This window comes from Epinephelus lanceolatus, chromosome 8 (genome assembly GCF_041903045.1).
Source record: "Epinephelus lanceolatus isolate andai-2023 chromosome 8, ASM4190304v1, whole genome shotgun sequence".
Taxonomy (NCBI): Eukaryota; Metazoa; Chordata; class Actinopteri; order Perciformes; family Serranidae; genus Epinephelus; species Epinephelus lanceolatus.
The window spans coordinates 38,383,105-38,401,804 of NC_135741.1; the positions used below are offsets into that span (position 1 = coordinate 38,383,105).

At 39.5% G+C, this 18,700-nt stretch overlaps 1 protein-coding gene across 2 annotated transcripts in view; it reads left to right on the forward strand.

Annotated features, from left to right (window-relative positions):
- tafa5l (TAFA chemokine like family member 5, like) overlaps positions 1-18,700 on the forward strand; it is a 69,272-nt gene that overhangs the window by 20,802 nt on the left and 29,770 nt on the right. For both annotated transcript variants that reach the window (XM_033628018.2, XM_033628019.2), the window contains exon 2: positions 3,339-3,488. In XM_033628018.2, the coding sequence (XP_033483909.1) occupies positions 3,339-3,488 (150 nt within the window). The remainder of the gene's footprint in view (positions 1-3,338; positions 3,489-18,700) is intronic.

Here is an 18,700-nt window from a genome sequence, read left to right on the forward strand (position 1 = left end):
GGCACAGCACATAAGTAAAATTAGTCAATAAAATGAGTAATAGCAAATTAAAAGACATCAATTTATGCGGGATCAAAGGCCATGGAGAACAGGTGGGTTTTAAGGCGCTTTTTAAAAACATGCAGTGATGGAACTTGTCTGATGTCGAGAGGCAGGTCATTCCATAGTTTTGGTGCTACAACTGAGAAAGCACGGTCCCCTCTGAGCCTGCTTGTCGTTTTGGGAACTTTCAGGAGCAGCTGGTCAGCTGACCTGAGAGGCCGTGTAGGAGTGTATGGCTCTAGCAGCTCAGAGAGGTATAGTGGAGCGCGGCCAATAAGAGACTTAAAAACAAATAAAAGAATTTTAAAATGGATCCTAAAACGTATGGGCAGCCAGTGTAACGCGGTTAAAATAGGGGAAATGTGCTCACGTTTGTTTGTGCCACTTAAAAGGCGTGCGGCGGCATTTTGCACCATCTGGAGGCGGGTGACAGCGGATGCGCTAACCCCTATATATAAAGCGTTGCAATAGTCTAGCCGACTAGTTACAATGGCGTGGATTATCATTTCTAAGTGTTGCCTTGAGAGAAGAGGTTTTATTTTTGCTAGCTGCCTCAGTTGAAAGAAACTCGACTTCACAACTGCCCTAATCTGACTGTCAAGATTAAGCCCAGGATCCATTATTACCCCAAGGTTTTTGATGGTTGGTTTAGTATATTGAGCCAATGAACCCAAATCAACGGGTGGGGTCCTAACAGTACCATTAAAGACCATCACCTCTGTTTTGTTTTCATTAAAGTTTAAAAAGTTTAGTGCCATCCAGGCCTTTAAGTCATTAAGACACTTAAAAAGTGGTCCCAAGGAAGGTGCATTTTTCTTTTTAAGGGGCAAGTAAATCTGGCAGTCATCTGCATAGCAGTGGAAAGATATACCGTGTTTGCGTAAAATGGACCCCAGTGGGAGCAAATATAGTGAGAACAGAAGAGGGCCTAAGACCGAACCTTGTGGTACCCCACATGGGAGGGACGCACAAGAGGACGTGAAGTCACCAGTGTTGACACTGAAGGTTCGGTCTGCTAAGTAGGATCGAAACCACTCCAGTGCTGAACCCCTAATACCCACCCAGTGTTCTAGACGAGATATTAAAATTTTGTGGTCCACTGTATCAAATGCAGCCGTTAAATCTAAAAGCACAAGAATGACATTGTCACCAGAGTCAGTAGCTAAAAATATGTCATTAAAAACTCTCAGTAGGGCTGATTCTGTGCTGTGGAGATTTTTAAAACCAGATTGGAAGGTTTCAAAAATATTGTGCTTTTCCAGAAATGCCATTAATTGACTATAAACTATTTTCTCAAGGATTTTTGAAAGAAATGGCAGTTTAGAGATAGGCCTGAAGTTTGCAGGGATTGTGGGGTTTTAGCACGTTGGCATGCCAACATTTGCTCATCTGCACTAAACCCAAAATGCAGCTGAAGCTGATGGGAATGTCATTAGTTTTGCAGATATTGATCATGAACCAAAGTATTTCACAAAATTAAATTTAAATCAGATCAGATCATGGGGCTAGATAAAAGGACAGGTCATCAGCAAAACATTAATGATTCATCCTGAGGGGGGCATGAATGTCTGTACCAAAATGTAGGGCAAATTCAATAGCTGTTGAGACATTTCAATCAAGGTCGTCAGGATTACATTCAGATATGATGTATTCAGATGATTATATCTAGAGACCCCCTGACCTTTCTTCTAGCCCCATAAGGTCAAAATTTCTACTTGGACACAACACATCTGAAAATCTAATGAACAGATTGCCATAAAGTTTTCCATGCCCATTGAGTACATTTACATGCACACTAATATTCCAATATTTTTCAGAATATGACAATGACATGAGGTAACGAAGTTACGGGGGTTAGGTTTAGGTATGTAAATTTACTGGTGTAGGAAAAGGAACATGGTGACAACGTACCTCAAAATGAGTCAAAGTTCAGTCAGAGTTCACTCAGTTCCGAACACCGGTCCCCTTCGGGAAAGTCCTGCATTTTGTCACCCATCCACCACCCCAACATGATTCCTTACAGGGACTGCTTCTTTCTTTACTTTCATCAGAGCGTTGGTCATGTGGCGGCAGCCTTGCCAAATATATGGGCTATACATGAATTACTGGCTCATGATTACGTAGGGTATGCAATTTTGTTATTTTTTTGTAGGAAAACATATGAACAGTGCATAAGAACAGTGGTGGTTATAGGAAAGAAAGAGGGAGGCTGTGTTTGCCTGGTCCAACAAGTCCACCACTGGTGGAAACCTTTGAAAAAATCCTGTTTTGATGCATTACAAGCAAAATGGCACAAGTAGCTCTGGGGCACGTTAATTGGCGTATGCACGGCTACACTTAAACAGAAATATTAGAAGAATATTCATTTTCATTATCCCTGTAAACAGCTCAGTAGGAATATTGTCTGTCTTGTCAGCATACAGTCAAAAACAGGATATTTTTTTGCATGTAAGCATAGTTGCCTCTTAGATAATGACATCTTTTCACTTTGGACACCCTGTGAGCTTTCCTCTCACAACACACTGAGATTCACTGAGTGTCACCTGTGCACACAGGATATCTTAAACAAGTTCTCCAAACAACATGTTAAGTATGTCTCGCGTCTCATTCAGTGCCCCTATTCGTAGGATAACATGGTCTGTCAGTGCCTTCCAAAATGCATATGACATTGGAAAGTGCTGTATGAATCATTTTTCTAATCTGCCATCATTCACATCACAACATAGGTTGTTTTCGATATTTGTATAAATGCCCAATGTTGTTTTTCTGTTGAAGACAGTCTCATTATCTTATTATGTAATTGTCTAAAAATTGCTGAGTGTTTTCATGCTCTCAGTTAGAAAAACTCTATTGATTGTATTCCTTACACAATCAGTATGTTTTTCTTTTCAGCACTTTCATATCCTGGAGCTTTTGACTTGCAGACTTGTTAACTTTTAGTAATGACTAGCAAAATAGAAAATGTCCTTCTAACAGATTCTTGGAAGGAACTTTGTTTTCCACACGATCACTATAAGACACTTTTATCAACAGAGCAGCCAGCCATACTGTATTATATCTGACGAAGCACTGTAGCCTGCTGCTTTTAAAGCTTTGAAATCAGTTTCTCATTTTCCTATTTGAGTCTTTAAATGAGAGTATCAAACTGTTGAGTGCTACATGACCAAAAAAGGGCCCTGTGTCAAGGCCGCCTGGTGTTTGTACCTTTGAAGACCAGTTGCTCCTCAGTAATATGTTCATTATAGTCTCATTATGCTAATGTCATGTACTTTGTTCCTTGCTGCTGTGTTCGGCAGGCCAGTTGGCGGTGGGAACCTGCGAGATAGTGATGCTCAACAGAGACAGCAGTGTTCCCAGACGGACCATTGCTAGGCAGACAGCCCGCTGCGCCTGCCGGAGAGGCCAGATCGCCGGGACCACCAGGGCAAGGCCGGCATGTGTAGACGGTGAGTTGAATGACCTTTCTAGCCAAGGGGAGGGCAATTGTCCCATTGAGGGCAGAATTGAGGGCAGAATTTGAAAGCTGTGCCTAATAACTGTTTACCCCTCCCGTCATTATCGCTGTAGTTCCCTTGAGCAAGGCACTGAAACAGCATGCCCAAGTGTATGAATGTGTAGCAGGGTACGCTGGAAAGGAGGGACAGTCAGTGAATAGATAAATGTTGAATTAATTGAAAATGGTTTCTCAGCTGGTCCTGAGGAACATTAGAAACAGTTTAATTTTGACTGTAATTTAATTCACTGGAGGTTATCCCATTTATTAAAGTACAGTCATTAATATTCCCATCATAGTCTCTCCACTGTCTCACCTGTAGTAACCTTATGATTTATTACTGAATTAACAACAATATTCTGGCAGTGGGTCAGAATCCTCTGTTTGTCTACATGAGGTCCACTGAATGAATCCCTGCCGTACACCACTTTATTACTTGCACAGCATTGTTGTGTATAAACTGGAATTACTCTCTGAGCATTTGTTTATGTGAAGTAAGATTTGACTTTAATGTGCACTAAGTGAACACTGGGTGAATGCAGTACATACACTGCTACATGTAGCTTCACGCTACTGTCAGGGAAACATGTAATCTTGGTCCCCACTGTTGTTATTTTCTCCCTGATTTCAGATCATATTTCTGCTGAAACATGTCCGGTTGTGAAGATTTTGGTCTAGAAGCGTATGCTCACATGCAGATAGAACCCTCAGTATTTTTTTGTATTCAGACAAGAGAGGGAAGGGAAAGACAGGAAAAAGAAGTTCATCAGGTGTGCTTAGATACTTTTTGTGTGAAAATATGGTGTGTTCGAGGTGTGGTCGTTATTGCAGAATCAAGTTAGAAAACTTAATTTTAAACATTAAAGCATGTAAAAATGTTTTAGTAAAAACCCAAAATACATGCATGAACCTGAAAATGAGAACAATAGGCACCCTGTAAGTCTGTAACAGAATCTGTAAACCTTTTTCACAGCAGACATTTTGACATAAAAGGAACATCATGAAAAATCATAATAGGAAATGAACAGGTGTAACTATTAACATTATTGATGGATCCATCCCATAATGTATCCCATTCCAGTGAACCAGCATGCACAATACCAGGGCCCAACACCTGGCACACCTGAATGCAGTGTAGTCATTATTAATTTTAGTCAGAGACACTTAGATTTGGAATTGACCATTTATAGTCTGCTAATCCCCCTAAATAAACACTACATGGAGAATAAAACATAATTAAATTGATTTCATGAAACACTACATAGGGAGGAGGTTGGGGTGTTGGATGGAGCTGCAGCAGCATGTATCTTTGGCATGGTTGTCACAGTAGTGATAAGTGTCTTGTTATAATGTCTGTGCTGTACACCTGCATGAATATGATTGGATGTTACTAGCTACACAGCTGTAAATGAGCCAGTCGTTGTAAAGCATACTGAAAACAGCTGGTGCCAATTAGCCAACATAGGCGCAACTTGAGCGCTCTGCCTGAACTAATGCTATGCTTCATTAATTACACCCATGCATTTCCTCCTGTGATATATTAAAATGTCAGATGTCACAATATCATAAACATGTCTATTGTGACAGGACCTTGTTTTCTGTTCTAACTGGGGTTACAGTTCAGCTGGGACACCATCATGATATCAGTGATAACGTGACATGCGTTCATGTCATGACTACGCACAGTGGCAACAAACATGACTGACAGTGAAAGTAGCATTGCCAAGGGCTCCACTATGGAAGAGTTAGTTTCATAGAGGGGAGCAACTTTGGTAGTGTGGTAGTGGTTTGGCTACAAAAGGTTAGATCTACAACAGATCATGTAAAATGTACAGTAAGCAGGTAGAACACCAAAAGGAGGACAACATGACAAATTTATTTCACACTGACGCATCAGATGTGGTACAATAAGAGCCTGAAATCATTGGACCCTAAACCAACAACGAAACACTGGGACAACCTGGCATAACTGAACCACTGACAAGTTGCTTTAAATGTATACTATACAGGAATTGTCAGTGACTGTTTATTAACACAACACTCACACTTGGCCCCTCCACCCTACACTGCTGCAAGCTACTGTACTATTGTAGGAACGTTACATTTGTTGTCGTGGAAAAGCTGATACTTTAGCCAAGCTAACCACTGGTGCCTACCTGTCAGAAAAGAAGAAAAGAACCCAGCTCCATGTCACTCTTCATCCCCATCCTCTCTTTCAGTGATCTTCAGCATAAGTGAAAGTCAACCCCAAATTCACTATCATTTTGGAACCAGCTTTTGCATTTCACCTTGGTATATGTGCATTTTTTTCAGTGCCTTGTCCCTGATTTTCTTAGCAACCTCTTGGATGCATGCTGCTTACAGTCTGACACCAAATAGCTATGTTTTTATAAGTCCTGATGTCACCTGCATACTGTTATTCGCTAGGGGCTACACAGCTGAGGAATGTCCCAAACTCAGCAAAAGAAGAGGAAAATAAAGCTAAAGACCATCTTGTGATGGGATCATTTCAGCCATGATAAAGGGATCTGGGACAAATGTCAGTCTGGGGGTGTAAAGTGGAGGCGCAATGGCCCCTTACTTACCTTCTACCCTTTTTGCTTGGACTGCACCCATCTTTGAACCCTGCCTTTATTTTGATCTCAACTGCATACCTGTAAAGTTACATGAAAGCATCTTGCACAGTTGTGACACTGTGACCACATACAGACGGACAGACAGACAGACATATAAACACCTGGCAAATTATTATTCTGTGGTAGTTCCTGCCACAAAAGGTGCCATCAAGACTACACACACACACACACACACACACACACACACACACACACAAATGAAAACTTTATCAGCCACAGCACATCACGTCCTGTGCATGGGGCATCAAATGCTGGAGGGGGCACCAAAACAACTAATGATCATCAATCATAATCATAATGCTGAACTATTTAAGATGGAGCACAACTACAATAGGCACCATTAGACCATTATAGTCAGTATGATATACATAATTGCTTGAAATAATAAAATGAATTATGCGTCAGGGTCATTAAGTAAACAACCAAGCAAGCAAGGCTGAACCGAAGTGATGCGTCATGTTTATCTGTCCTCCGCTTCATTCAGTACTGGGGACAGCAGTTCGGGCAGACAGGTCACAAAGTGACAAAACAGCATTCCGAGTAAGTTATTAATAACTTTCTTTAAAAATTGCATGCAAAACAATTACGCTTAGGGCACCCAAATCTCAAGCAGTGTCCCTGGTTGTTGCACATGGTAATAAAAATACAGGCAGAGGGCAGAGTCAAGAGATAAATACACTGCCACACACTTCTAGTGGGTCAGTGATGACTGAGACGGATACGTTTTGTGTGAGCCTATGGATTTTTTTTTTTTTTTTTCATAAAATCCTGCATAGTCTTTAATGATATCGTAAATATACAATAAAGCTAGTAATGAAGTATTTGTCAGACTTAATCATATTGTCATAAACATTATTATGAATGAAATACCCTGATTTAAGGACTGGTAGTCTGTCCCCATCGTAGACACTCAATTAAAGTCAGCAACCGAAAATAAGGGTCCAATTGAAGAGAATGTATGGGCTTCCTTCTTTCTCCATTAAAAGCAACTGCCGATGTAATTTGGTTGTTTAACCAGCCAATCGATAATCACTTTGCGTGTCTCCCTTTTTGATGCCTTTTAGACTGTTTGACTCCCAACTATGTGATTGTCTGTCTGCACTAGAGCTCCTCGAGTCAGCCAGTGTGACATCAACAAATCAGTAATAGCTTTGTGCCTGTTTGGTTGTCTTCATGCTAAATTTTCCGCCTCCTGTGGTGTTTTTAATATGCTGCAACTGAATAAAGATCTCTTGTAATGGAGAAAGTGTGGTGTTCATCCACTTTGTAAGATAAGATTTTATACTTTTATAGCCCTCTCTGTGTTATTGGACAGTATCTAGATGAGGGTGATAAGATTGATAAGACACAGTCCATCTGCGATGCTGATTGGATCTCAGTATATCACAATCACATGCATCAGATGCATCATTACTTCCATCACACAATGACTCATGTCAGCCTTAATCTAATAGCCCTGACATGAGTCCCACAGCCTGTGTCACGCTCCCCACACTGTTTTTAACCACCACTCCCTCTCTGCAGACGCCTCTCCGTAACACTCAACAGATGCTAATTAACTTACAGAGAGCTATGATTACAGCAGCAGGAAATTGATTATTACGGGCTTCCCGCCGCACCACACCCTACACTCCATTAATAGCCAGTGCATTAAAGATGCAACCTGTTGCTCGCAGGCTCGTTTAAAGGCTTTTTGCTGACAGCTGGAAATGGTGTCCATCATCACGAGGCTTTAAAGTAGAATTTCTGCATATTGTTCGGACATCCTCACTGACCTTTAGTTCAGGGTATATTCAGTTACACTCACTTTTGATATGAATGCCCATAAATGCTACTTTGCCCTTCCAAGCACATAAACCAATTTATTGACTTATAGACATGTTTATTCATTTGTGTCTCTCGCTGAAGCTTTGGCTTACTCCAGTTTTTTCCACTGAGCTGTTATTAACACAGCAAGGGCTCACTGTCCTCTGGGTCAGTTTAATATGACTTATTCGCAGCAGCAGCAGCAGTGGATCACTGCCTTTTTGAGATGTGTGGTAATAGAATAGTGACTGTTAATGAAAGTTGAGAAATCAAAGGCCAGGAACTCAGTCCTAATATCAGGTGTTTACATGAACTTTTGTAATAATCTGATAACCAGTGCTGTCAAGTAAGGTTGGGCTGGTGTCAGAACTTTCAAAGCGGTTTGAAATTAAGCCAAACACTGGACCAGACTGGTATACCAAATTTTCTGTGGTGTCACACTTGGCTCAGCAGCCGCTCCTGAGTGAAAGTTCCAACAGAAAACAAGTGTCTGACTATAGCGCATAACATTGGAACTCTCATTCCACACTGAATCTGTTAAATATGCACTTCTGTTACTTCATGCAAAAAAACACATAAATATTATCAGACTGGAAACATAACCACTTAGATGGCTGAGCAGCCTGCTTCTCCCTATGTTTGTAATGTTACTTTTTAAAACAGAAAAGGCAACAGGAAATGACATGCAAACTTCCAGCTCCCTGGTGATCTCCTTCCAGCCAGCTGACGCCTTGTGTGAAAAATAAAGGCGTCTTATAGATAATTCCTCAATTCAACTTTGCTTTCAAAGCCAGCAACAGCAATTAAGTTTTTAATAAAGCGCAGTTTTAGTTTTGAGACTAACTGTCTCATCGTGTCACCTCAAAAAACCCATGAACATTCTAGTAAAGAAACACCGTGTGGCCCATGCACGCAGATGGCACTGGGGATGGATTTATAGTAATTCTCAGTTAATAACACTGCACAGCTGATCCATTGATAGCCCCATGTTCATGCTACTACTAATGGTGCGTTCAGTTGTACTTGTAAAATGGAGTTTTGGAGTCGGAAAAGCTTTGAAATCTAGCATCTACAAGCATAAACGTTGGGGTTTTCGTTTCATTTCATTAACTGTCCATTTTTTTTATGAATTCCATGTCCCATGTCCCAGTTTTTAAACTGGGAAGCACTCAGTTCGGAGGTTACGTTGTTTGGAGCTCCGAGTTCCAATTTCCAATGTAAATGGAACGCACCATAAGGCACGATTCTTGACCTTGGGGTCCTAAGAGGAGCTGGTAGCTGTGCCTGTGCCTGTAGCGGTAACCATAGTGATAATATATATCTTTCTAATGACTGAGCTGGTGATTTCATTTCACATTTCATGCTATGTAGGCTATACTTACTTATTTTTATTTATGTGAATCTGTTATCTGTTATCAGTGTTTATACTTCCATTTTCATACACATTGTTACGTTTATTATCATTTACATGAAGGCACGAGTGTGAATCATTTCAGTTTTATTTTATTATTAATTTTTGCACATAGGTTCTTTGCTTTTTTTGTCAGAATACAGTTAAAGTTTCTGTGCTGAGATTCTTCATCCTGCTGAGATCAACAAATGTTTAAATAAAACATACGCAGAAGGCATGAAGTTTTGGTGTTTACCAGACAAATAACAGTTGGATCATGTATGGCTAGTGTTGATCAGGTAGGTGTTTGTTTATCAGTGTTCATTCAGTCAGAAAACTAACGATTCTAATGTTTATTGCAGCTTCAGTATATATATATATAATATATAGGTATACATACATATATATATATATATATATATATATATATATATATATATATATATATATCTGTATCTATCTATATATGTGTATATATATATATATATATATATATATATATATATATATGTATACATATATATATATCTCTTTACACAAAATAACTAACTGAGTTGGAATCATTTGCCAACAGTTCAAAAATCCCATCTGCGCCCCTGGTGTGGCCGCTCTCTCCCCTCCCACCTCTACTGAAATCTGACCTCCCTTATGTAGTTGACACAGTCCTCAGCTCGGCAGGAAACTGCACGTGGCCTGTCAGACACTAGTGACTCCATTAGTCCATTGATAAACATATTATGTTAATCACGTTGTCATATCGATTATTACTAATGCTGTACAGTATGAGTTGGATTTAGCACCGTAACACTGTCTGCACAAATTGCTGATGTAGGTTACTTTTGAATTTGTCAGAATGTTTCATCATGACAAATGCCAGTTCAGCAGGTTTGCATAAAATCAAACCAATTTAAGCTCGTCTACCAGGCTGGAGCAGCAAAACTGAACATCGACCCAACTCTATAGTCAAGACCATCTAAAGCGAGACCAAGTCATGTCCAAGATCAAGCCAGTGCAAATCCCACACTGCTTAAAACACTTATGATAAAATGTGGAACATACAGAACCTAGGCACTCCTCAAAATGATCTAAAAGATCCACATTCCCATTAGATTCCTCTTAATTCTCCTCTTTTATTGTCCACTGTATGTATATGTGTATGTATAGGTGCACCATGAGAAATATGTTGATAAAATATTCAAACAGCAAAGCAGAGGTGGAAGTAATGCATGGTAATGTTCTTTTGTTTTCTATGAGCAAACAAATATGAACAAGTAAAGAAATAAAATCTACTTAACCATTTTTATTTAATGCTCCTTTTGCACAGGCAATTTAAAGGAAAATCCTGCTGTTGGGGTCTTGACCAGTCTTGAAATTATATCCAGAGTCCTCTCTGTCTAAGGCTGAGACAAGACTAAGTGAAAATGCAGTTGAGTCCAAGATGAGACGGAGACCTTCAAAAATTGGTCTTGAGACCGATCTCGTGTACAACAACTCTGCTGATACCATCAGATGTTTACAACATACATAAAACCTGGTTTGCTTTTCAGCAACTTGATATTAATTCCTCTTTTTTAAGTCTGTGAGTCATATTATTATACTATCACCTTATTCTGGTCCGAGTTTCAAGCATTATTTGTCATTTCAGTGCTTTGCTTCTCCTAGAGAAAATGAAGTATTTCTGTCCTCGAAAGCAAAACAAAAAAAACAAATCTGTGGAATATTGTTGGTGTTGCCTTGATCTCCACAAAACTACAAAGTGATGTACAGTCACTCTGATGTGGGCAAGGCACATAAAAGACATATCAGTTCTCAGCAGTGTCTGACTGACAGAGTCAGTGGGAATACAGGTGTTACACACCATTTCTGTAATGCAGAATTTATAGAATTTTAGTTATGTAACCTTGTTTTAGGTGATTTGAAAAAAGGAAGAAAGATTGATGCATATGACTGCAGTGTCGCGGCTTGGTTCTGGGTGTTTCTGGTGTGTGCTGGCTGTATTTACATTGTCACCCTTTACTAAAAGCCAAATAATCTAAAAAAAGCAGACCAGATAGAGGGTTGCTTGAGCATGGATTTGCCAGCTCTCACAGGTGAGAGTGTCAGTGTTTGACCTGATTTTTTTGGCCCCTCCCTCACCTTCTTAAGGCTGTTAGGAGTCTGTATTTGCATGGAAAAGACCCAGAGGCAATGAACTAATCTTGGAAAGTAATGCTGTTGGAGGAACACTTGTGTCTTTTTGGCAATAATGACGTGCTTTTCTAAAGTTGTGATTCACAGGTGAAACAATGCCAGCGACAATAAAAACTTCACAATCTGTTCTGCACAGTCCATCTTTGTTTGCAGCAGTGCGATGAAGGCTGATAATGACGTCAGACCTTTTTTTGGATGTGAAAGCAGTTTGAGATACTGTAACTGTAACATTGCTAAATAGGAGCCAAGTGCAGAGAGGGAGAAGCAAACACACAAACAAGGGGCTTCTGTTGGAGTGGGCGTGTAAAAATAAATTAAACTTGCTGCAGAAATTTGGCAACTAAACTTAAATGCAAAAGAACTGACAGGAACAACCAGGATGCTGATCAATATATACTGTATATGTATATAGTGAGTTTAAGCTTAACAGGTTAGGCAATATGCTAATGCTGATCAGATAAGACAGCTTATTGGCCATCACTCCCCATGAGTGAGATCGTGGCCTGCCAGCACAAATGTTGAAGAACACCCAAGACAGCTGCAGAATCAGCACCATGGACAGCGGTCAAGTCAGATTTATGTAAAGTCATTTTCTTGGAGACTTTAGATGTGTCCCAGTTCTATACTACATACTCCTGCAAATAAATCTAAGTGGGCTGTTCACACTGGGAAAAGTGACACAATTAAGTATACTCAAACATGTCACTACCATACACAGTATAAGATAATGGATGTAGCCACCCATTGGATTGTGGACTCCTGTTTGACAAGTGGATGGAGATAATCCTAATGCTAGCTGCTAGCTTGGTTAGCATGGTTTATTTACGGCTATGATTAACTGTGATACTGCTAATGCTTTTTGCTAATTTGTGCTCACCAAAAACAGACTTGTAACTATTAAAACAGAATGTACCTACCAGAAAAACTAAACATCCCACTCCTTAGAGCAGCGATACCCAAATTGATTTGCCCAGGGGCCACTTTTGCAAAATGGCAGGAGGCCAGGGACCAGTTAATAAGCGAACCAACCCTGGCATGGATAAACAAGCTTATTTTGATACTTTTTAAATGCACTCAGTCTCTGACACCTTGTTTTAATCCAAAGTACAAAAAAAATACAAGTCTGATTCAGTTCATCAGAATTCTCGGAACCCATCGGCTGTATTCGGTGTCTGATTTCCGGCAGAAGTCAGACACCGAATACAGCCTCTGGGGGCAGACCCCCGATTTTTTGGCATTCTGATTTGATTTGGGCAGAGGAGGCGAATTTCCATTTCCGACTTCTGTTTATATATAAGTAAATGTGCTGAAACATTGCGATGGATTCAGAGTTTGCAGTGACGCCAATTAGGTTCTGCCTCGTTAGTTCACAGCACGGACCGTTTAACCTGGCAACAACTGCAGCCAGCTCAAGTGTGATTGGTCAATATCACGCGGACTACAAACAGCCTACAACCGGAAACCAGGGCTCTTCCGCTCTTCTTCCGGAGGCAAGATCTCCAGGGTTTGCCTACAGACTCTACATTCACTAAATGTAGAGTCTGTATATAGAGACTAGTTCATCAGCAACTACCTGGCACCCTACTGCGGGCCGGATTTGGCCCATGTGTATGCCTGAAAAGGTTTTTTAGTACAACTAAGATGTTTTTTAGATGACCAAAACATTACAATTAAGATTCATTAATTGAAAACACACTGAAATAGCTACGCCTATACTCTGAATCTGGGGTTACACTATATGTTACCTGACCAACATTGTTATCATGGTAGGGACATGTAGACTCGTGGCATCCACCTGTCACTCAAAGCGGCCCTGCCTTTAACTACGCATTACTTTAAGCCTTGATAACATTTAAACAGGTGAGTTATTTAAAAATTCACCCCCTGTGCAGTTGACATGAACTGAGACCAAAACAGTTTTTTGCACCAGGCCGCAAACATGTTTATTTCTGCTGTAAAGTCGGGCATTTTAACATGGGGTCTATGAGGACTGATTTGCTCTTGAAGCCAGCCTCAGGTGGCCATTTAAGGAACTAGTTTTTCAGCACTTCCATGTGGGCTTCATTTTTCTATCCCGGAGGTTGCTCCATGAACATCTTGAAAAACACAGAAAGTATAAAACAAGCCCTTTGCACTCTATGTAACAGCGGCCACTGCGGCCACAGGTGGCAATTATAGGTTAATGACAAATGCTAAAATGTAGTGTAACTGTAGCACAAGTATGGAAGAGTCATATAGTCAGCAAACTAGCTCAGTTACACCAGTTGAACAGTCATAACATGCTTGTTTGGTTGTTTAGTTTGTTTAGCTACTGCTCATACCAAACCGAGGCTGTAGCACTAGCAGTAATGTGCTGGATTAAGAAGCATGTTGTTGCTTATGAATTGACCTTCTTTATCTGTAAGAGGACTAATGTTCTACGTGTTTGAAAAGTTGCAGTCTTGCTTTATGTGGTTGCACAAAACACTTTCTTTGTATTTGTTAGGTTTCAAAACTTTACATTGACACTAATGTGTTAGTAACACCTTATAGTAACCATTGTTAGTAAATGGTAAATTAATAGTCAAACTTATTTTACCATTAACAAACAATGAAATGATAATAAAAATTGCTTAGTAATTATTATTTATGCTATAATTTATGTTTAACAGTTTATTGTTGCACATATAACATATTATATACTATATTAGTGTTTATTAATAGTTATTAATTGGTTTGTAAACATCATTTGGACACTATTACAAAGTATAGTAGCAAGTGATGATTATACCTTGTTAAATGTTTAATAACTACTGTGTAGTGCATTTATAAACATTATTTGGGTGGCCGTCAAAAGGTTGCAATGTTTATAGCTAAACTACGTAGGATTTATCAACCGTTTAACAAAGTATTATAATCATCAGTTGCTACTTTATTATAGCCATCCAAATAATGTTAATAGATAATTTATGCACCAATTATTAACCATTCACAAACATCTAATAAAGTGTTTAAAATGTTAGAATGTGTGCAACATTAAACTTTTGAAACAACATAAATTATAGCATTACTAATAATTAGTGATAGTGAGTTATGCCCTTGTTTGTTAACAGTTAAACTACTATTGATTAAAGTTGAGTTAACTTAATTATTAATGATGGTCATTAATGTCTTATATACTGGCTGCAAACTGCTATGAAGGTTAGTAGTTCAACTAAACTTTGGAGTTTTAGTTATGTGATTTGGGAGTGAGAGTTTATTTTGCTGACAGCTGCTGCTCCTAGTTGACCTTTCTGAATTCTAAATTAAACAAGTGGGCAATAATGGATCTGCATGTTCATGCATCTGTTTATTCATTCGTCACATGCAGTATCTCAGGTGCCACAGCCTGGATTTTTAATGAAATTCAGAGAAATTACACGTCTAAATGCAGGTTTCAAGCATTTCCACTGCCAGTTACTGTGATTGGCATGTTGGTGGTGGTAGGGATTACAAGTCAGAACTGAAAGTTTAATAAACATCCTCTCTTACCCTGACTGATGTGGATTTTAGTGCATAACGGTCCTTGCATTACAAACTTACTTCAAAGACCATCAGTTTACTGTATGTCAAATTGGATTTTGCACCATTTTGAATTCTACCCCAGCAGCAAGGAGCAGAGGCCAGTGAACATGATCGTGAGTTTTGTTTTCTGTTGACAAAATGGTGCTTTTCCTCACACAGTACACTGATCAAACCAGACACTGATGTTTGACCATGTTTGCAGTCGACCTTTCAGTGTATCAGCCAACTTTATGCAGCGATTAAAGAATTCATCTGCAGAGTTATAATCAACAGTAAAAGCTCATGGATTTGAATCTCTTTGCTGTTTCCTGTAATGAATAGAAACCAAAATCCAAGGCTTACGTATGATGTAGCCATTGGGACAACAGTGTGCAGCTGGTGGCTTAAAGTAGACAATTGGACAAATATTTTTTATCTCCCCTGCCATTCTGATAGTATTCACACTTCCATAATGACATACCAACAAGCTTACCTAAGCCCCGCGGCAAAGAGTTTTTTATATGTGACTCACCTAAGAATTGATCTGCTGATTGGCCCAGATGGCGGCTGCATCCTTCTTCCAGCATGACAAGTTTACTCTGTTATTCCTTATTTGTTTTAATTCACTGAGCAATTTCTCTCTGTGCGACAAGTGCAGCATATTTTTCTACAAAATAACTTCTTTTGTTAGTCTTTTTCAGGACACATTTCAAGCTTTTATGCCCTCTTTTTGTGCTGCTGTGTGTCACTGTTGTGCAGGTTTAGTCTGCACACTGTACACAGGAGGATTATGTGCTTTTCCTTGCTTGTCTCCCTGCTCTCACTCTAATCTGCTCCCCGACTCTCTCTCCCTGCTCCCTCTCCTCTTCTCTGCCTGGCCCGTTGTTGCCATGCCACCGCATCACACTGTAATGGTATGAAGCTTGATGGCCACCATGATAAGAGTCTGCAGGCTGCAAGTAGACAGGTTTATATGCTGGCTGCAAGCGTCTGCTTTCACACTTAGTGAAATGATTATTGACACTAAATGAGCCAAAAAAGTGATGCTGAAAGGAGATTAAGCACAAGGAAAGCTTTCTTCAGGTTTATAATGCAGGCTCACAATTGAGAAGATTTGTTGTACTCTTTATTTACCTCAGCTGCAGAGAGAAGCATGCCTTCATGTGAAAGAGGGAAAAATGCATTCAATTGTATTTCCTTTTTTTCTTTTTTACTTTTTCTCATTTTTGTTGTTGATGCTCATGTTATTGATTAAGTCAGTATAATATGCATTTCACAGCACTAATTTTGTACTGGGGTGTTGCAATATCAGCCTTTGGTGCAGACGATTCCTGTTGCTTCTCTGTCAGCTCTACTAAATTTGTGCTAAATGTAGGCCTTTGCATCTATTTTGCAAGTCTTGGTGATGCTTTTTGTGGTTTTGCTTTGAATGGTGGTGGCAGGAGGTTGTGAGTCACTCATCTAGATGTGAAAATCAACTCATCAGTCTTCCTGCCGGCTTCTGCTACCTAGCTGCTAGCTAGCCAGGTCAGAATCAGTAAAGACTGAGGAAAGATGGCAAAGATGCAAACCAGCTGAAAAAGCACCTTGCACATCATTGTACGGATGTTGGAAATAAACTGGGCTGGATAGCAAGGCAGCAAACTCTAGTAGTTATTACAGGAGCAGAGGGGGAAGTGGCGTGACGTAGCATAACACACGTTTAAGTCTGCGAAATGTTGTACAAATGTCGAAGAAGCCTATTTAGGGTTGGCAGGAGGGTTTTGGTGGATGGGTCAAACAAACACAGGACTTTCACCCAGGAGGCCAGTATTTGCATCACAGAGTCAACGTTGACTACTTTTATTAACAACATAGCCTGTGCTCATGATGTGTGTAAAGTGTCCTATATTAAATGACATATATGTTGTTATGTTAGTGACAAGAGTGCCAAACCGTAATGGGTTTTTTTTCCCCCCAAATATAATGATGTCGTTTTTGTTGCCTAAATTTAACCAGGTAGTTTTGGAGGGAAACTGTAACAGGACATGTTTAAAACTGCAACTGTTAGAATGGTGATACATGTCACTTTGCAGCCACTCTTTCCATTATCACGTTGTCTCCCCAACACCATCTTATTGCCTTTCACTATCCATTAAGTGACTCATTATGTACAATTTTGTACAGTTGTGGTGACAGATTCTCTCTCCACCTCCCTACACTTGTATCTTAAGTGTAATTCATTAGCCTAAAGAGAGACACAATTCACAATAAACAAAGTTAAAGGTGAATTTGACTGATTATAATTATTGCTACTTTTATTAATTTCAGATTTTCGATGGCTATCACAATAATATTGCTATCATGAACTCTTCTTGTCCACAATAATTGTGAAGTGAAAATCTGATATCGTGCCAGAGATACAGGGTTGGCTTACATTGTCAGTGGCTTAACAGCAATTACAAAAAAACTGTGAAGGAAAAGCTTCTGGAAATGTTTAATGATCATTCATTATTTGAACACCAGCTTTTACTTAAGAATGTGCAGCACAACAAAACCACAAAATGGCTTCTCAGTTCCCCAACAGTGGAGCCAGAGTTTTTCCCATCAAAGTTGACAACAGCAAAACAAAGCAATTCTGTATTTCTGATCAAAGTGGAAGTGTTTTCCAACCCTCAAAGTGCTGCAAACAGACAAATTAATCAGAAGAATCAATATCTCTGGTGAGGAATGTGTTTTCCTCAGAGCAACATTTGTAAATCAGTAGGAAAATGAACATGAAATATCCTGTTAGAATTCTCTCATTACTAACAAACCTTACTGCTTTATAACTGAATCACACCCACTGATCTAATGTTAGAACATCAGTTCTGGATTTAGGTTGTTCATATGAATATACTGCCAGATGGGTTTTACTACTGTATATCTGGCTAACTTCCTGGTTTGATGACATCTTGCTGAACCAGCCAGAAATACAAAAAAGAAAAAAGAAAGCCATTTTGAAAAGAAGCCCCCAAAAATACAACAGAAAAATCTCAGTAATTCAACAGCTTGCTCAACAAAACACACAGTTAGTCATGAAGCATGGAGCCATTTGTGGCCTGGCTGCTGGCTGCGTTTAAAATGTGTTTAATGTTGGATTTTTCTGTTGTCATAATTACAAGTGGAAAACCATCAGGCCTCTGGTAGCAGGTTGCGCTGTGTACTGTAGAGGACAGAGGGCTGAAAATCTGGCCGCTACAAATTGATTCATTATTGAGGCTTAATTAACATCAGCCAGAAAGCCTGTAAAAACCTGTTACAGTAATTCTGGTGTCCGGCTAAGCTAGTTAGCTCTAATCTTGTTGGATACTCAGCAAAAGAAGCATTAGTATTAGTGCGATTATTAAATTACCAGAAGAGCCACACTGTTTATTGTTATGGTGATTATCGTCTTTTGAACATACTCTTGATGTCTTTCCTGTGTCTCTGAAACTGTCTCTTTTTGTTTGTTGTACCTCATCTAAATGCATTTTACATGAGCTGCCTGTGGCTTTAGTAAAAATTTGATGTTATTTTTTACTTCTGCAGAGGCAGAATTTCATCAGACGAACATTGCGTCTGGTTTAGGACTCACTGTTGTGCCTCCTGCCCCGCTCTGAG